This window comes from Myzus persicae, unplaced genomic scaffold, assembly GCF_001856785.1.
Source record: "Myzus persicae strain clone G006 unplaced genomic scaffold, MPER_G0061.0, whole genome shotgun sequence".
Lineage (NCBI taxonomy): Eukaryota > Metazoa > Arthropoda > Insecta > Hemiptera > Aphididae > Myzus > Myzus persicae.
In genome coordinates this window covers 101,057-122,110 of record NW_019102795.1, presented here as the reverse complement: position 1 = coordinate 122,110, position 21,054 = coordinate 101,057, and the positions used below count along the sequence as shown (strand labels likewise).

General features: G+C 27.2%; 1 protein-coding gene across 1 annotated transcript in view; it reads right to left on the bottom strand.

Moving 5' to 3' along the window:
- The window catches only part of LOC111033119 (nephrin-like), a 160,390-nt gene that overhangs the window by 61,692 nt on the left and 77,644 nt on the right, over window positions 1-21,054 (bottom strand). Inside the window, 1 exon segment of the mRNA XM_022313716.1 lies at window positions 9,560-9,667. Coding sequence (XP_022169408.1) covers window positions 9,560-9,667 — 108 coding nt within the window.

Here is a 21,054-nt window from a genome sequence, read left to right as displayed (position 1 = left end):
CTACGACTACATAAACATTATAGCATTCATTAATTATTTTACTATAATTAATATTTCACAGAGAAATTGTTGTTTTCATAAATGTTTACTTTTACTTTGTTTATATATTTTATAGGTACTATATATTATGCTGTATGTGGACCAATTCGAGTAGTTTAATATTTATACTGGTTGATTATTTTAACAGTGAACATACATTATCATAAGAAAATAAATGTTTTAGAGATAATATACGTATTTTTTTGTTTGCATTCTTATTTTGAAGTCATTCTAACAATGATTTTGAAAAAAAAAATATTATTCTCATTTTTAATATTTTTTACTCTTAATTATTTTTAACTATCTCACTTTAAAAAAAAAAATGTTTAAGGAATATTTATAATTCCATATTACAAAATATTTTTATGAAAATTATTATGATTAAGAAAAAACGTAATTCGAACATGTAATTAATAAGTTACATTTAATTACATTTAAAGGATTTTATAGTTGAGTAATATAGCCCGGGAATACTCTACAAAATGTTATCAAAATAATTATCAGGTCATATAATCACACAAGTGCGTAGCAAATTTACACTCAGCAGATCACGTGTAGTTTCATTAATTTACAAATAAGATCGACTGTTATGAAACTTAACGGTAATCTGTGTTTGCATGTGGGGTTTTCACGATAATTCAGTTTGCAAGTGTGTTATGAGTATTTTTAATTCACATAGAGCAAATTACAAAACCGTCATTAAAAATAAGTAATATAAGATGTCGATTCATCCCTAATTTTAAAGCTAACAAAACAATATGTTATCTGCTGAGCGTAAATTTGCTATGTTATTCAATTCTTTATCTTAAAGTCAATAAATAATACAGTATATATCTGAATATTTATAATCAGTATACAAAAATACGTTAACATAATATAAATATATTATTGTTTTATTTCATTAGATTTTTCCTTAGAATTGCGTTAGATTTTTGATAAGGTTAAAATCAGAGATAAGCTTTTTTGTATTGTTTTAACATTTATTAACTTGAAAATAATTGATAGTATGTGTTAAAAAGTTTGAAATTAAATCAAATCGTTTGTAATGTAGAACACGCAACAGAACCACTTTACATGATCTAGCATCGCGGTTAGAAGTATAAATGTTTTTAATAGCAAAAATTATAATATAACGATTGCGCGATTGCTACGTACAAACACGCACAAATGCATAATTCTTTAGTAAACTATATAATATAGTCGACAGTCTTATTATTATTATTATTATTATTTTTTTTTTTTTTTTGTTTCATTTTGAATATTTTTTACGACCGACAAATGCTGTCAGTCATAAAAAAAAACCATCGCCTTCGCACGTCGTCGTGTACCTACTCGAAGCGAAATGAGCGCATAAAGTAATATACGCCAAATCCTTGGGGGAATAAAAAAAATCTGTAAATTGAATTTCACCTGGTGGTGGCGAGGGGTTAAATCTATCCAAGTATTCGAAATTCAATTTGTATAATATATGATGTTATCTAGGCCACAGGCTTTTGCAATTTTGATTCCCACGCCCGTCATTCATTACTCTGTTATCAGTATTAAGAGTCGACGGTAATAGTTCGTGAAAATCCGGAATTTCTAGCCGTTAAAAATTGTTATAACTACTAGACTGGTATGTACACCAGACCGAAAAATGTTTCTGCTATATTATTCTCTGATATAAACCATAACCGCCACGTGTCTGTAAAATGGAAAATAGGTACATGGACAGTGCGCAGAAACAATACATGTCAAAATGTTTATCGAATAATTGAGTAACGACGAAGCGTATAGTGGAAATATATGAGAGTTTTTTTTTCATAAGATACGAAGTGTTACAAGCGAGTTTCATATAAATCTGTCGTGGTATTTGATTTTCGATGTTGCCCAAATTTTCAGGGAGGATTTAATCGAATCCGTCAGATCTTGCCGAAAAAAACTAATCAACAACTACAAGGTCAAGGCAAGTATGAGAAAATACATAAACCTCTAGTACCAAAATTTAAAATTGTAGTTTCATTAATCAGTTTTTTTTTTAAAAAAAATTGTCATAGACGTTATCAGTCATATGGTTAAAAGTTTAACTACGTATTTTTCAAAACAATTCAAAAGAAAACTAAATTATTTAACAGAGAATAATAATTAGAGGAATGAATAAAAATTGTTACTTTGTGTAATTATTATTATATTTTAATAGTATGATTTTGGAATAATTGTGTAGTACTGTATTATCGTGTGCACGATTGAGTATAATTTGTGTAATGTACGTTATGAAAGTGTTTATTTACAGCGTTAAATAATTACGTGAAGTGTAAATATATTTGTTAATTAATTAATCAAGTTTAGAAGTGATTAGGATGATATCTCTCATATATATAAATGGGATTTATACCACAGGTATAAGTTGGTAGCTGGCGGAATCGATAGGTTGTTTTGAAACTACCTGCACAGGCAGAATTCATGCTATATTGACATGATCGATGGGTCCAGTGATCTCCCCCTATTGGCAGCATTATGAACGCTTGAAAAATTTCAAATCGTGATTCTCTAGCTGTATAATCGGAAAATACCATTCTCGGGCTTTTATAATAAAAAAATACTACGGACAATAATATCGGAGGACAACCGATTACGATTTTGTGCATTTCGTATACTGCCATTTTCAATTAATTAATGCTTTTCGAGAAACACAAAACAAATCTAAAACTTTAAATTAAATATATTTAATTTACGCGTTCGATAATTGCACGCTGTTTCGTATAATGTGTATGATTATAAAATCGTTGGTATTTTGACAGCAATCTTGGGCTGTAATTGAATTTGTCAATGTCATCAGCATCTCACTGTTATATCGTATACTTAGGATAAAATATGAAAATAATTTGAGTTTTTTCAAACAGATTCTTTAAATTGTTTTCCATTTTCCGATGTCTAAATGTTGTGGGTACGGCTGAAATTCGTCACCCATAAATTATGTTCACATTTAAAATATTTTCGAAAACCACAAATCAATTTTCATTAAATGATAACGAATAAATGAAACAGAAATCTGTCCCTGTTAAGTAGGTAACGTATAAAATGACGTTCGATAGAAAATTAAGACAGTTAGAGGCTTGTCTTTTCAACCAACAGACACAAATATGGTAGCAGGCACCTAAAGAATAAATATGTACCGATTTACATAGGTGACATTTTTTTGTCACATCAAAGAATTCACAATGGATGGTAATTCTATAGCTATTATAAAATTGTAATATTTTTTTTTTCGATATGTAAAAATAACGAATACTTAATAAACACTACACCACGATATCATAGTCCCTTTAAGCAAATTATAAAAAAAGTCACACTACAGTGCATATGAAATTATTTGTTTCCTTCATTTATTCAGTATGATTGATAACTATTGAAATATAGTTGTATGGTCGGGTAATTTGAAATTTAAATGAGTTTGAGATATCTCACGAGGAAGATGAAACTTCGAAGATGATGCTTTCGTTAGACACATCATTTGAATCGTAAATTGTGTTTTTGTTTAAATAAACGACGTGGAAGCAAATTGGAAGGTATGCAATTCCAGTGAGGAGCTAAACTTTGATGTTGGCTGGCACAATTTGATTAATAATTATTATCTACAAGTAAACATTTGTCTTGCTTTTACAAAATATTTTAAAATATATTCCAGCACAATTGAAATTTACCATTTCACCGGTAAACAGTTGTAACTTCTCAAATCACTTCTCATTAAATTTTTTCCGCTTGTAGTTTTCATGGTAGACATGATGTCTTTATTGATCAATGAAAAACAACTTATTTATTATATTTAATGATGCACCGTGTTATCGTTAGCAATGAAATAGGGCTTTGGAAGTTTGAAATATTAGTTAATGGTTATTTTAAGGTTAGTAAAGAATTATTTAACGCACATATGTTTATACTGTATATACTACATTATATATGTATTGCTACTGTTGTATGTTCTATTGCATTTACTCTTTGCATAATATTTTATTTTACGATTGCTAATTGATCAAAGTAGATTTTAATTATAAGAATCTAATTAATTCCTATGAATTCAACTGGGCGTATGAAAACATTCACTATCTAGTTAAGCATAATATATTTAATTTGTTCTTCGTTCTAAATCAAACTTATTTTCTTTTGCATCAATAAGCTAGCATGTATTTTTAAGTATAATTATGAACTACTAATACTCTAATAATTGCTGTCATTCGAAATAAACATTTGTTCAAATTCACTAATTTTTATCAATAACATATTATGTTTTATTTTAAGAAATATGTTATGAAATATTTTCTATTTTAATTTGAATTCCTAAATAACCATTACGTGTATAAAAGTGATAGAAATTATCAAACAACATATGTTTTGCTATTAATTGTTGAACCGTACATTAAAAATACACATTTTAGTAACTCACCACAAGTTCAACTATTGAGGTAAACTAGAAATAATAACACATAAAAATAAAAAATAAACTAATACATATTCTGTACATTAAATCCTGATATTCATTATTCATTTTTCAATTATAATCAAATGACAAACTGTATCATATTACATTTTTTAATTTTTAAAATCTAAAAATTTTATCATATTATAATGAGAGTAAGTATGGAAGATAAAATAAGTTAAGAAGATACCTTTTCTGTAATTAAATAAATTATTTTTAAACTAACTGTTTAAAATTTTACTGTATTGAAGTATTTAAAATGGTAATATTTATTATTTTTTTTATTCTATATCACAATACGAGTGTATGATTGGATAAAAAATTTGTATTCTTATTTGTCTTTCACTTATCCACTCAGTGGCGTAGACAGAGTTTTTTTTGGTATTTCCCACCCCCCTCCCATTGCTTCTTTTCCTTATAAATGTATTATTGATATTATTATTTATATACAAAAACTATAAAAAACTCAGTTTAATGTATGCTTAACCCCTCTACCTCTCCTTTTTATAATCCTGACTACTCCTCTGTATCCACTAATCTCATTTGAACGTTTTTCCTATTAACTTATATTTAATAATCAATGCTTACAATTTGTATATTTCCATTGCTGTTTCATGTCATATTAGATAATATAATAGTTTGAAGTATGAAAATCGATGTAATGAATTTGTAAATTGATTTTATTACATTATACTTTTAAAAATTATCTATTGATGTTGTATGCATATTCAAAAATAAAAATATATTTCATTGTAAATAAATATACTTTAAAACTTATAAACACATAAACACGTCGTAAATATTGGGAATCTCAAATGTTTCATTAATCAATCAAGTTTGTAATTTTTTGATTTAATTTTGAAGTTTAAATAACACTCGTATAAGTATGAAAATTATCTTCATTTTTCTGTGATTGATAATATAACACGAATAATATTAACTACCGTTATTATATGAATATTTATAAAAAAAAATGTATATATAGTATTATATACTATTATTATTATTCGAAGTCAATCGTTTTATGCAATATTAAGACCGTACTTAGATTAAAGTAGATTTTGTAAACTTCATCCATTGATTCTGGAAAGCATTTGCTATAAATGCTATAAATAACAAGTGAAGATAATTTTTGACCTTAGGGATTCATTGTTATAAATTATAATCAACTTATCAAGTTAAACATACTATGAAGTTACTATTTAATTGATTCTGAATTTCTTGAGTTTGGAATTTCTTCTTTTGAATTGCATGTGAAATTTTCATATTTATAAACATAAACAACATTATGTTAATTAGTATAGTTAAAATGAATATTCATTACAAAATAGTATCAGTTATTGCCGGTATCTCATGGCCTGAGAAAATAATTCCTTCTTATAGTTTTTGATGTGAAGTGTTACTTGGAGTAAAAATGTAAACAATCAATAGTTAAAACTCAATGGATTTTTGTATATTTTTTAATTTTTAATTTTTGGGACTAACGGAAATATTATGAAATTGTAAAACTGTTTTCTTATAAAATAGTCAGTTGTACAATACATATATATAATGATATATACTGTTTTTATTTTTATATTCTGAACTAAACCAGACTCTTTGAATTTTGGTAAACAGAACTTCAAGTCTGATAGATTATCTATGAAACTTGGGTTGGACAATACATTTTGTCTTTGATGATACACCCATTGCTTTTATTTGTTGAAAACCGTGTATCTGAGTATTTAATTACAATTTCTGAATTTCAATCCTAGCCCTTATCTCCTACAATTGCAAATTATTATTTCATATTTGTTTCAGGTTAATTGTTATTTGTTTACGTTCACAATAAAGTAGTTTATCTTACAAATGTAGAAACGTACAGTTAGAGATAAGTACAATATAGGTTACCTACAAACATAAGATGTTAGACAATTGTCTCTATAGCACACACTAATTTAACGCAATCCGCTTTAAAATATCCTTATTATTATTTTAAATTTGAGAATAATAATAAATCGATGCATTTGAAAATCGAATCAGAGCGGAAATCGGTTTGCTTAAAAATGGACGAGATTTTATTAAAAATGGGTACACTATATATTAGGTTCTTTGCAGTTTTTCAAATGAGTTTTTAAACTACTAAGAAATTTGACCTTTATAAAATACGAACTTTGTTCAATTTCCAATCAATTGATAAGGTCACACGCAACACTTTTACTATCCTAAAAATTGTTTTCGAAAAAAAAGGGAAAACCTATTGTAAACCAAATAGTTCCCTCGATCAGCACTGAATCTCAAATGGGAACAATCGGATTGTGGTTTTTGATTATTTTTTCCTCGTCATTTTGGTACGCTATATTAATAGATTAAGTTTTTCTTTATTTATTTTAGAGGTATAGTTTTGTATGTATATATTATTATAAATAAGATGATTTTTTTATCACTGAGTTGTTGTTAAATGTGTGTATTTTTGAAAACATTTTAAGTTTGAAGTCATTAACTTATTAAAAAAAAATATTTAAATTTTTTTCTCACTTAAAATACACAGTAGGTTTCTAAGGATTTCCATGTTCAAAGTTGAATTTTGTGTGTTACTTGGTCAAAATGTAGGTTTATAAAAATATTTATTCTTTATAACAGTGACCTACATCAACCATAACCATCCTATTAGATGAATATTCGATTTTCATAATAAATCGGTTTTTATATATTATTATTTACCTTACCTCGAATACATTGTTAATAATTGTTATATATTTTCTATGTTGCACAACAATCTTTAGTAATTTAATTTTTCAAATGTAATTTTTTCTTTTGAAAATATTACCTTTGAACACTTTGTTTTTTATTAACCACTGATGGATTTTTTTGTGTTTTAAACATAAAACAAACCTATTATTTTTAGTTTTTATATAAGAAATATATACTGCAAGTATATACATGCACTATTATCGTCATCTGAATTATCATAAGCTTGACCTCCAATTTAGTTTTTGAATTATTCAACATCCAGTTATAAGATCTTTCTCCAGAGTTAAGGTACATAATTTCTTTTTTCATTTTCGTTTTATGTTTTTCATGGTTGATAGGTGTCTAAAAATTGATGTTAGTATTTTGACTTACAGTTTTTTGAATTTTTTTGACGATTAGGTATAGTATAGTTGTATGCCTTTGATAAAAAACCATTCGATTTTTTTTTAAATAGATAAAATTACTTTTTCTTGTATTGGGCTACGATTGGTGTACAATTTAAGAATTAAAAAGCGAAGAAATAATAGAATAAGTAATTCCTTTCATCACATATAATAAATTATGAATACAGACTAAATATTTAATGATTTATCGTATTTCTCAAGAACATATGCTATGTGTATATTTGCTTAATATGAAATTAAAACAATGACGTCAAGCAAATAACTAACATACTCAGAATGAAAATAAATAAAACAGTATTCTTACTTTGATTAATTATCATATGTATTTTTGAATTTCGAACCATTATCATATAAAGTTAAAATATATAATTTTTTGTACTCAATTTTTGTATACGAGTTTTGTATGGGTATTGTATGATATATGAATTAAGAACTTGCAGAATGCCATTGTATTATTTTGTTTTACTTTTATTCTAAATCAATTTAAAACGTTCCTCTATATACGCTTTGTATTCGTAATTTTTATCATATTATATGGGTTCATTAATTTGTAAAAAACACGTTTTGTTTTGAATGATATAATTCATAGTTAGGTACTTTGAAAAACATTGTTAAATAATTTAAAACTGCGAACAGTAGTGGACTACTTAAAACAGTGGCTTATACTTTATACGATATAATATACTGCACACTTTAACCTAAGTTCTTTTCGTGTAACAGTATATCCTATTTTTTCTCAAATGTATTTTTGTAGTGATTAACAATTTATAACAAAGAAACTCAACTCTATAAGTTTTTGACAAGATCGCATATTATAAAGTATACACATTTTATGCTTCTTCGCACTTTTCCTGACATACGTTATAAATGATAAAACTTTTAACAAATATTAATCCAACTTTAAGTTACATATTATTAAGTTTATGCGAATAGCTGTAGTATGTAATGAATACGTAATAATTTTAACTTACCTTATATGTAGGTAGCTAAAAACTATCCATTTTCCATAATAACACGATCGTGTATAATAATGTTTTATTTGTTAAGTAATTTATTTCACCGAGAAATGTGAACACTGCATTATGTGGTAGTAGAAAATGCTAGAATGCCATCACGGTCATAATTATAATTCTCCGTGGTGAACTGTATAAATTAGACATATGATTCATAACTTTGGTAGGTACTCGCAAAATCAAATCAAGAGTTTTGTTTAATATATTATAATGTATACCAGCCATCTACAATGATGTACATTGACGAGTATTTAAAGTTAAACGATGATACACTTTAAACGGAGGTGTGAAATTAAATTTTCCCCCAGATACTTGTGACGCATTTTGTTCGAATAAATTTGGTGTGTCGCATTCTAGCACGCCAACTGATACCATCGTAGTGTTTTTAATATTATTTAATCGACACGGTCGAGTGAAATTTTAAACGTTCAATTCCTACACAAAAACTGAATGTTAAGACACGATGCACTATGTTTTTCCTCTTATGTCTACGATCTCGATTGGTTAACCTATAATTATTGGCGTACCTATAATATTTGCCTACTGCTCACGATAGTATTTAGTTGAACATAATGAGTATAGTAATGGCAGTTTAAATTACAGTGAAAATTGGAAAACTCAAGGGCAAGAAAAAAAAATATGCCTATTTTAGTGAATTTTATTAAATACAATTGAATATGTTTTAATATTTTGATTTGGTTCTAAAACATATTTTGTTAAACGAAGAATTTCTTGAATGTAAGCTCGTTATATTATGGTAGTTTCATTACATTTAGTGTTTTTAGTATCTAATATTTGTTTTAAGTGACTTGCATTAGTTTGAAAAAAATCACTGTTCCTTAATGAGTTGCAAAGAATTATTATGTGTATGATTCAAAAATATTATATTATAAGATTGGTAAAAATGACATTACCTCCGGATACCATGCATGTCAATTTCACCCGATCGCCTTCGTAGAACGGTCCTGTGTGTTCTATCTCCTCGTTGTACTCGCTCAGGATGACCGGTTTCTGCGGAGGCACTGTGAAACGAAAATCATAATTAATAATGTGATACTTACGACACGAGAAACTTTGTTAGACGAGTTGTTACAATGTTATGTACACATCGACATACCACTGAGCACGTTACACAACCCTAAATCGGTGTCTAGTTGTTGATATTGGATGCACGTTATAACAACGATTATATTCTGTTACTTTAAACGAAAAACCCCAGAGTATAAAAACATTTATTTATTTACCATTATGCACCATAATAATTTTTTTATAGCAATTTAAATGTTAAATAAGTTTAACAATAAAAAAAAAACGATTAATATTTCAATAACTTAAAAAAATAATATAAATAATAATTTTATATAACACAATTATTCTGCAAAAGAAACAAAAAACCTCATTTTCTACAATGTTCTTTATAAAATTATGTCAAGTATGTTCTATTCTTCAGTTAATTACCACTGAATTACAAGTTTACTCTAACTCATATAAGTCCATACTCGTGTATCACAAAATACAATTAATTTATCCGGTATTAAATCTTAATATTAATGTATTTCTTGTAAAATATGTAATTCAAAATATTTGACCGATTTGCATAGATAACAATACATATTTTGTTTCGAACGAAAAATAGCATACAACAAATTTTATTTAGAAAGGTCGGGGCCAAAAATCGTTGGTATAACAATTGGTTTTCCTTTGGAAATTCTTACAGAACAGATTCTAAATGTCAGGACAGATGATTTCGAATTAACTGTTCAAATGTATAGGTATATGGTATTGATTGTATTATTTTAAATTGTCACCTGAACAATGGCAACAATATGGAATCATAATAACTTGATTGATTAAATGTACTTTTTTGATTTTCTAGTCAATGAAAATGATAAGTTGTAAATAATATTAAGTTTTTGTCTAAACTATAATAATTAAAATATCATTGTATATTTATATTTACTGATGTATAATATAATAATAATAATAATAATAATAATGTGTATGAAAATGCATTATTTTCAGCGTATAGTAAAATATAGTTTTTCAATACAAAATTTGAATCAACGATTATAATTTTAGATAATATTTTTTTTCAGTATTTTTTGGTTTTTTGAAGAAATGTTTTAGTTTTTTATATTACTTTTTAAATAATTTTCTTTTGTTATACTATCCGTCAATTAAAACTTACTTTTATGAATTGCTTTTTGAATTTTTTTCTTATAGACATCTTACATTTGGTGTAGGTATATTATCTACGTCGTTTATCTTCTTAGTTAACTAGATATTTATTTTGGAACAAATTTTAAAACTTTAAATTTTAACTAGTTATTTACCTACTTGATATATGAAAAAATTTATATGCTTTTATGTTTCTTTAAATTTCGATGACTTACTGCTATTGTTAAGATTTATATTGCATTTTAGATTCTGAGAAAAACGATGAATGTATTTTACAATAATGTGTATTTTTTTTTTTTTGGTTTCGAAGAGACCTTTTTCAGTATAGAAAAGTTTGCTAAGATTATGAACTCCAATAGAGGTTTCTGGTAAAAAAAAATTGATGGAAGTAAAATTAGTAAGTCTAAATAATAAGATAATGAAATTCGATATATAATATTATAAAGAATTAAGTAAATACAAAACAAAATCATTGCATTATTATTAATCACGAACTATTCAGGTATTGGTTAAGGACTCTTTTAACAGGCACATTAGTCTGTTGATGTACTAATCGTTTGATTACGATCATAGTTAGAGACACGGAGGAGACGCGAAAGAGCTACAGAGTGGTTGGAGTGTTGGAGAACTCGGAAACGAATACATGATAGGGAAGTGGGTACATTATATTATTATGTACCATCAATAATTCTTTGGAAAAATTTTAAATTGGCATAAACTCTTTTATCAGATGGATAGCTACATGCCTAATGCATGTGGGACAGTTCCATAGTCACTCAACGTGTGGTTGATATTGGGAACGTGACTTGCGAAGTCGAAGAAGCACCTTTATACACGATCCATAATTGATGAGTTGGATGCAATATAGGAGTCCCATAGGACAGAGACGTACTACACGACGTATAGGGGACGAACTTCAGTACAGTTTTAATACGGTCTCCACTGAGGTGGACAGTTTGAACTATTATGAGACACGTTTTAAGAATTATATCATCTTTGCAATCTTTGCATCGAGCTTATGGATCGGATGGGAGTGTGGCAGCATAGATATTACAGATGGTCGGGAGGAAATATTATTGAAATATTTTTACACGGTTCCATCATCATTAAGTGAAGTAATATGTCTATGTAGAAACACTTTGGGATTGAATTAATGAAAACTTTACTATTTAAAACTGTTAATTCTTTATTTCGAGGTGTAATGATTTCTTGAATCATTATAGGTACCCAAGACAGGAACAAACTATGAGTGTGCAGTATATTAAAAAAAAATGGCTTTATTTCTCCAACCAAAATTTTTTTCAGCCATGGACTTGTTAGTACTTTATACAGGTATCATGTTGTATCATGCATAATGCATAAACATAAACATTATTAATATTATTAGAACTATAAACTATGTAGTATGTAATACAATTTAGTATCAAGTCTTAATTAGTAAGTTTTAATAGATATAGTAAAATAGAAACTAGGTTAAGCCGTAATACTGTATAAGTGATTTCGGCAGACGAATGTGAGTCCTTTATAGCGGTGATCGTTTGATATTGTCACTGTGACACTGGTGGACAAAACAGTAATAAAGAGTTATAATATTTTAATTGTTGTGTGTACCTAATAGTGTTCGCCGTAAGCGATCAGTGTTTACGACACTATATACACATGATACCTGTTCACCACCCCATTAAACGAGCTCCATATTCCTCACTGGCAGAGACCAAGCAATTTGATGCTACTACTACATGCAACGTTTATCAATAAATAATGTTTGTTATACTATATTATATTATACAATGTACCATTTTTTAGTTTATTCTCAAACAGTATAACTTTATTACCACGAATATAACAACTTGTTTACAAAATTTAACCGAAATATGATCAGTATGCCCAGTTTGGTAGTTCAGTGAAGAATATTTTATAGACAGTGACAGCTTCGATTACATTTTATTACCAGAAAATTTAAGCAATTCAGCGCAATATTTATTCGATTATTCGATTATATTGACAATAGCATGGGTGGGTACTGAATAGCCGAAATCGAAAACTTTTTTTTAAGTTTCCATTAGATGGGTTTCAGAATTTGGCTTTAATTTTTACCCGAGTTGAAATCATGATAAAGTTATAATATGTGTATTATTTAACCATTTCCGGTGATCTGAATTATATATTATTTGGTTTGAAAAAAATGTAGTGCTTCCGATCCAATTTATACATTTTTTAGTTCGAAATGGAAGAGATAAAAATCGCCCAGACCCATTTCAATCATTTATAATAATTAATACGAATAAAAGCATGAAAAAAAAATGCTCATAATAAATGTAGGTCGAAATATTGTTCCATAAAATAAAATATAGTAAAATACAATATAATATGAGCACTAATTAATAACAATTTAATATATAACAACATAATTAATTATCACAAGCCTAGTCAATAATTCAGCTACTCATATTTATTATAATATGAATCTTATTATTAAATTATTAAAATGAATGAATATAAAATATGATATCACAACACAACAATGTACTGTGCATTATAGTGCACATTTGAATATTATGTTTGAAACTTTATTACTGTATTCCCCTTGTAAAATATAATTACACGTATTGTTTGAACTATAACTAGGGGACTTCACCCACGACTAACTACACTCGCCAATTCAAATATATTTTACTAACTCCCCTCATATTTTATTTATAATACTTTTTATAATTAAATATCCATATTGTTTTGTTGTAGATTCTAGGTGATGTGCGTTTTTATTTTGCAGTTTGAAGACACTTATTTTGTAGAAAAAATGCTTTGATTATCAGTTTCGATGGATGCTTCTTGTATGCAATTGGTTCTAGTTAATACTTTAAGGAGGTCAACATTTAAAATTCTGTCTTTTTTAAAATAATCGGAAAAAACGACTTCTCTCAGAATCGTTTTTCATCGTTTCTCATGATTTATCATTGAATTCAAATTTAACACATCAACACATTACCTACAGTACCTGTTCAATGACGATAGGTAGGTACATTCGACACATTATAATATTATATACTGTACCTATAGAAGTTCGTTTACCTACTTTCTCTCTTTTTTAAAATTATTATTTACTCATTTATCGGTCACCATGGCAATAATTATAATACACTGAATAATATTTAAAAAACTTTTTTGGTATAGTAGAGATAATATCTAAAATATAAAACTTAAAACTTAAAACTTAAATATTACGTCGCATTGAGTATCAGTAATATTTTGAGTACTGCGCATATTATTACGATAGTGATGTTGTATATGCTATTAACTTTATCTCCTGTTGCAATTATATTGGTGCCGTATGATGTCTATACCAATATTATTTTATCTAAAGTATAATAATGCATAATTTTGAAATACCCAATTATTGGATGAAATATTATAGGTATTACCCTGAATCTAATCAGAAAACGATCGATTGTTATAGCCAATGTTGAACTTACTAAAACAAATTATTAAAATAGTTGTTGTGTTTTTATTTGTAAGACGAATGTCGAAGTTAGTTTTTGTAGTTTTCAAAAATGAATAATTATAGTGACTATTTTAAATTATTATCTAACCATATAATTTACTATGACAAAAAATGCGTTCTATAAAACTAAGAAACTCATTCGAAAATTGTTTAAAAAATATTACTAGAATCTTTGAACCTTTATTAATTATACATATTAAGTAATATTCTTCATGATTTTTTTTTTTTTGAATTTAGGACTCAAGGAGAAAAAAAATGGTGAAACATTAATAAATAAAAACGATACATATTATTTTTCAAGTAAATAGCATACTCTACCTGGAAAGTGTACGTATTTACATGTTATACAGTGTAATTTCATATTAATTCGTATAATAGGTACATCAAAATAATCTAGGCTAATAACCTTAGCAATTGAAGCTGTACCATGAATAATAAAAAATAAAAATATAATAATTTGATTCAGATATTACGAATTATACATATTGTTATGAGATGTAGAGATCTATAATCCTACAACTGTTGTTTAATGTACTACAATTACATAATCATTATTGAGCTTATTTGTTGTCTTTGATAACTATACTGCAATGGGTTGTGTTTAACAATGTCCTTACATAATATAATATAATTTATTATATTTATATACGTGGTACAAACTTTGTCGGAAATAGGCCATTTCCAGTCTAGTTGTTCATATTATGATGTTAAAATATTTAACAAGAACAATATTTTATTTGACATAAGAACAATTAAAAATAACAAACAAAAAATCTATTTAGTAGGCCATCCTTGATATGCGTAAAAAAACTGCTACCACAATTCGACTGCTTAATTTAATACATTTATAATTATTTAATAAGTAAATAATTGTTTCTCGACATCGTCAAATATCTACATCAAGTATCTACATTCTAAATACTTCATATTTTTTATACATACCTACATTTAAAAGAAAAAAATACAGACTTTTAAGGTCTTTGTAGGTTTTCTTTTCAAATTTCTTTTGATGCATATCAACTCAGATCCCTTGATGTAATTTTCAATATTTTTTATGCCTTTGTATATCTTAAATTTAATTTTAACAAACCCGAAATTAATGCCTGAAAAAAAATCTGAGCTATCTTATTTCATTTGTTCTCTTTTCTAATAATCATTTTAACTATTACACTTACTTAAGTAATACATGTTATTAGAGTAAATTATCCGCTATATATATATTGTTTTTTTTTTATACAATATCATATGGAAATTATGTTATTGCAAAAACTAAAACTACAAATTTAATAACTTTAACACATATTTTACGATCGTAGCTCTACTGTAGCTCATTATTCATGGTTAAATGAACGATTATTGAAATATTATTTTTTATTTTCACAAAAACACATAAATTCGTGAGCGTGCGGTTATGTTATGTAATTAATGAACTATATTTTCCAAGTCTAATTTTAAATCAAAAATATAAGGAGTAGGTTTATATATTAAATATTATTAAAAAAAAAACAAAATTATTTCCTCCCTTTACTGCAGACGGTCTGCAGTATTACTACATCGGACAACGTTGGTATAAATACGTCAAACGTCATAACTTATCGTTAGGTACAAATGAAATCAGCATGCAATATTAGATTAATAATTTTATTTGTTATGATATTGTTATGATGTCATTAAAACAGTTAGGAAAATGTGTTATGAGAACAAAAAATATAAGGTATTACATTTCACCCCCACCCCTTCAAGTTTTGGACTTTTAATATAAAATATCGTTTGTTATATGTGAAAATGTTAACAATTTATAATATTTTCGTTATCACATATTATTTTGAATACTGTAAATGCGCTATAAATGTTCAAAAACAAATTTATTAAATACTTTCGCTATTAAATACGCAATCCGAATACGTCCTCAAATTTTTCAAAAGAATCGCATGGGTTAAAAATAATTCTCTCTTGTAGTCTCTTTTTCTCTCTTTTTTTCTTTCTAAATAGTCGAAAACGTATAGTAAAGAAAATGGAGAAATCTAAACAAATAAAACATGTCTTTTACGTTCGGGAATTAAGAAAGTTTAAATTACTATCAAATGAAATAAGTTTTGCTAATGTGTCTGTTTCGTCATCGTCAAATTCTGACATTTGCAATCCCAGAGCCCAGATTTGTATCCAGTAAAATCGTTTAACTTTCAACGAGTAAAATGTTCATATTATATAATATAAAGAAAAAAAAATACTGTCTTGCTCTTGTAATATATAAGAACATAATAACATAATAAATGTCATCTATTACTATTTGAAAGACGATAAAAGTTTCCAAAGCTCAACATTTACCTTAATCTTATCCTTTCAAATGTAATTCGTATTTAATGAAAGCTACGAATGTGTTTTATTGACGTTCCTTTGATTTTCATAAACTTTGATTCTTAATACATTTAACAAAAACCTTAGTGCCACCTAATAAAACCACCCCATTGAAACTAAAATAGTCATTAAAAGACGGAATCAATATGATATGGTATCACTAAAAACGTCAGATAAATAAAGTGATGGTAACCAAAAGCTTATTAAATAAATAACTTATAAATTGTTCAGTTGATTTTTGCGCTTTCAACTACACACTATTAACAGTTCTTTTTCACCACAATACAAATTAGTAAATTAAAAGTATTAATTATGAAACAATAGACTTGTTTAACTACAAATACGCATGGACTCAATATGGACTATATTTTTTTTATGAATATCTACGTATAAAAGTTCCCGAATTGCATGAGTGGATTTATTTATTTTTGTTGTAATAGAGTCGATCTATTTTGAAAATATTTTTTTTTCAAGCGGTAAACCAAGCGATTTTATTTTTGAAATTTGTTTCATGGTTTTCGATGGAATTCGTGTTGACATTTACAATGTAAATTGGCCAAAATTCATTCGAGGGTAGGTTTTAGAAATAATCACGTTTTGATGCTCGTCATTCGTTTGATTGAATATAAAGGTCATCGGAGTGTATATAATAATAGAAATAATAATATTCAAGCACGTAATAATGTTGACATTGCGCAGACGGGTTTTATTCGTATTTATTTCAAGTATTTTAAAATTTTCTGTAAAAAAATTGCGCGGATTCGCTTATGAGTTTCTTTAACTGTGTACCATGTATTTCATAATTATTGATATTATTTGTTCTAAGTTTTTTGAAAATATTCATGTTTTTTTGAATTGAGTTGCTTGTGAGTTGTATAAAATATACAATGCACGCTACAACGTTACATTTCTACTGCATAATACAATATAAAATACTTATAATAATTATTGATTTTATTATTGTAACGGAAAATGTGTTTTATAATAATATGTCTCAAGAGTACACTGTCCGGATGATCTTAAATTAGCATATTTTCAAAATAATGATCATATATAACTCTTGAGTGGACAAAAGTGATGGTCTACGAAGTCGCGGATACATAAAAAAACACATTTTGAATTTGTTTGAATATTATTTATATTATTTTAAAACTACGATACAATAATATTTTCATGATTTTTTTTTTTAAGTTGTACAAAGATTTATTATCTATTTTTTCAATGAGAAATGAAAATCTACAACTATAATACAAGTTTAATATATTTACGTAAAAATGGTTTTATATAAGAATCTACAGATTTAAAAAAAAAAAACATTTGAATTGACAAGACAATATCATAAAAAAAAAGTTGTTGTGTGTTTTTGTCTTACAAAAATGTGAGTCTTACCTTATGTAAATAATGTAATCGTACCGCTTATTACAATAAATAGTTTTGTTGTACGTGCAAATACAAATATTAAATTTTAAGTGAATATATTAAATATAATATTATGTAATATTGAGTTACATACCATATGAACAAAAAACAAATATTTATTTTTAAAATATAAATAAAATATTATTTGTAGGTATAGAAATAATACCTACATATTACTTTTAATAACCAACATTTTGCTTATTGGCGTTGTTATAACATTAAATTAACTACCAACATAACTTAATATTAATGAAAAAAGTAATTTATATTTGATAGGTTAAATATATAATAAATAATTTCCCATACTCATAATGGACATAATTCCCAAAACTAACTAAAACGAGCTAACGCCCTTTAATATGGCTCCCTCACAATAAATCTTCGCCGTATTAACTGTGTTACCTTGCGGATGTTTAATTTAATGTTAGGAACTTTTAAAAAACTAATATCGGATATTATTTGATTAAACGTTTATTTAGTATAGTCAGTTAGGTACATTATAATTTACGCCCAAAGTGTCAATATAATAATAAATACGACCTATGCAATTATTTAGGTACTATTGAAGCACTTGATTTTCCAACTTTATCGTAAAATAGTTATAATATTTGTTGTTTATCAATCATTGTATTTTGGAGAAAACAATTGTCCACCCAATCTGTGTTTTATTTTGCGTCCAATTATTGTGCACTGCTCGTCGCCACAGTCGTAAATTTATAACCTCAAGATAAAGAACTCTACTTAACCTGGTCGAAACAATACAGCAACCTCGTATTATTAAGTGATGAGTATTGTCCTAATTTATTTAATTTTATATTTTCAGCGGACCAAACCCCTAGTTGCCCTAATTACGGAATCAAGCGTTATGTTTAAGCTTGATGATATGGACATGTTCAAATGCGTACATCACGATATCATTTGCAAACATCGACTAGAAGTTGCAAAATATACTCAAAATCCATTAAAAAGCAACACAAGTAATAATTATATTATAATGTGCACTAAGTGGACAACTAAAGAACAATATTAGACAGCATTGTGTTTTAGTACACAATGTGTTCCATAATTTATGAGTTAAATAAACCTTTTACATTCTTATTAATAAATAATTTATCAAATAAAGACGTGTAAATATTTGATGCAAAATGTTTTTCAAGGATATGAGATTCATTAAAAGGATTCAAACGAAATCGAATTCAAAATTAATGCAAATGACTATGCTCGTAATTTTATTTATAATCCTTGTCTGTTCGAATGAAACATTTATCGGGCATGAATCTCAATCCTTAATCCTTACGGTGTGTTCCGGGTAAGTTTATTCAGACAGGGATTTTAAACATTGTTTATGTTAACTCTAATAAAAATAATTAATTACTAACCGATTGTATTTGCGTACTTATTTTCAAAATACGGATTACACGTGAAACAATGATGAGACGAAAAAGAAAAATTTAAACATACACACAACAACACTGGTGTAAGCGTAAACCTAACAGAACACTAAACTGTATTTCGATTGAAATCCAACGAATCATTTTATGATAATACCCCGCTGTCCAAGGTTGGGGGGGGGGCGGATTAATGGCATAATAACAATATCCCACGATATTGTTATTAACGATTTATGATGATAACACTGAGTTATTATATTATTATTATCATCTTCGCGTCGTCGTCGTTGTCGTAACCGTCGTTGGAGCTAGCGTTTAGTGAATAAAATGGCTATTGTTCGAACGTAATAGTGTCAGTGCATGTTTGACGTAATTCGATTTCGAAAAAAATATCAGATGGATTAAAAATCACAATAGTTATATATTATTAAAGAAATCGAGGACTATAATATGAGAGTTACCCACTTAAACATTACATTTTACGCACACTCTCGTATGACATTATTACATTATTATTTTGCGTATAGTGCCTAAACGTATAATATACATATAGGAGTCCTACCAGCATGAGTGTTGTAAAAAATAATTTTAAAAGGTATTTATCGCATTTTAAATGCATCAACACAATCACTCATTGTATTGTAAAATTTAAAAAATTACACAATTTGAAATACAGAAAACAAGGTATAAACGTGTTTACTATACATACATAATATTCCAAAATGCTAAATGGAAAGAGACGTTCAATAAATGTTCATAATTTTAATAGTCCATGAATACATATTATTAAAATAATTGCAAGCGGTTGATGTTTAAATGCACGACAGCACGGTATACTTTTATTTAACAAGGATTACATTGTAGTGAAAAGTTACAAATTTTAAATCAAAGGGTTCGAACAAAGTATTTAATAAAACGGCTGGTATTCAGTTGAAAAAAGTGCAACACCGTTGCGGAAATACTTAGAAAATAAAAGTATTCGAATACTTCACAACACTGCCGACCAACCTAGATGGCTGGACTGTCGTAGTGGTAAAAATAGTATCGCGATAAATTCTCCACTCGTAAATTATTATTATCATGTCGAACCCGATCGATTGGTTGCATGCACGAATAATATTATACATCATAACATTATGATCATATTAAATATGTAATACGGCCAAGAAGAAAAAAAAACACTGCTCACGTGAGGATATTAAAGTTTAACGATATGAATGTTATTATAACATGCCGAACGTATGTCACACACACACACACACACACTAAAACACTAACATGATATAAATTATAATATTATATATAGGTGAACGGTTCAGTTGCAGTTGTTCGACAAAGGCACGCGTTACCTGTTCCGCCAGGATCGAAATTCCCAGCTTTTATTATAATATTATTATTATTATCGCATATACCTATAGCATGTGTACGTGGCAAGTGAGGCGACGACCGGCGGCGTTTTCAGGTCGGACCGAGCTTGTTTTTTTCCCCACCTCTCTCAGTGCATACGCTTAATAATATACACTCATTTCATATCTCTCACATTTTTTGTACATTTTTTTTT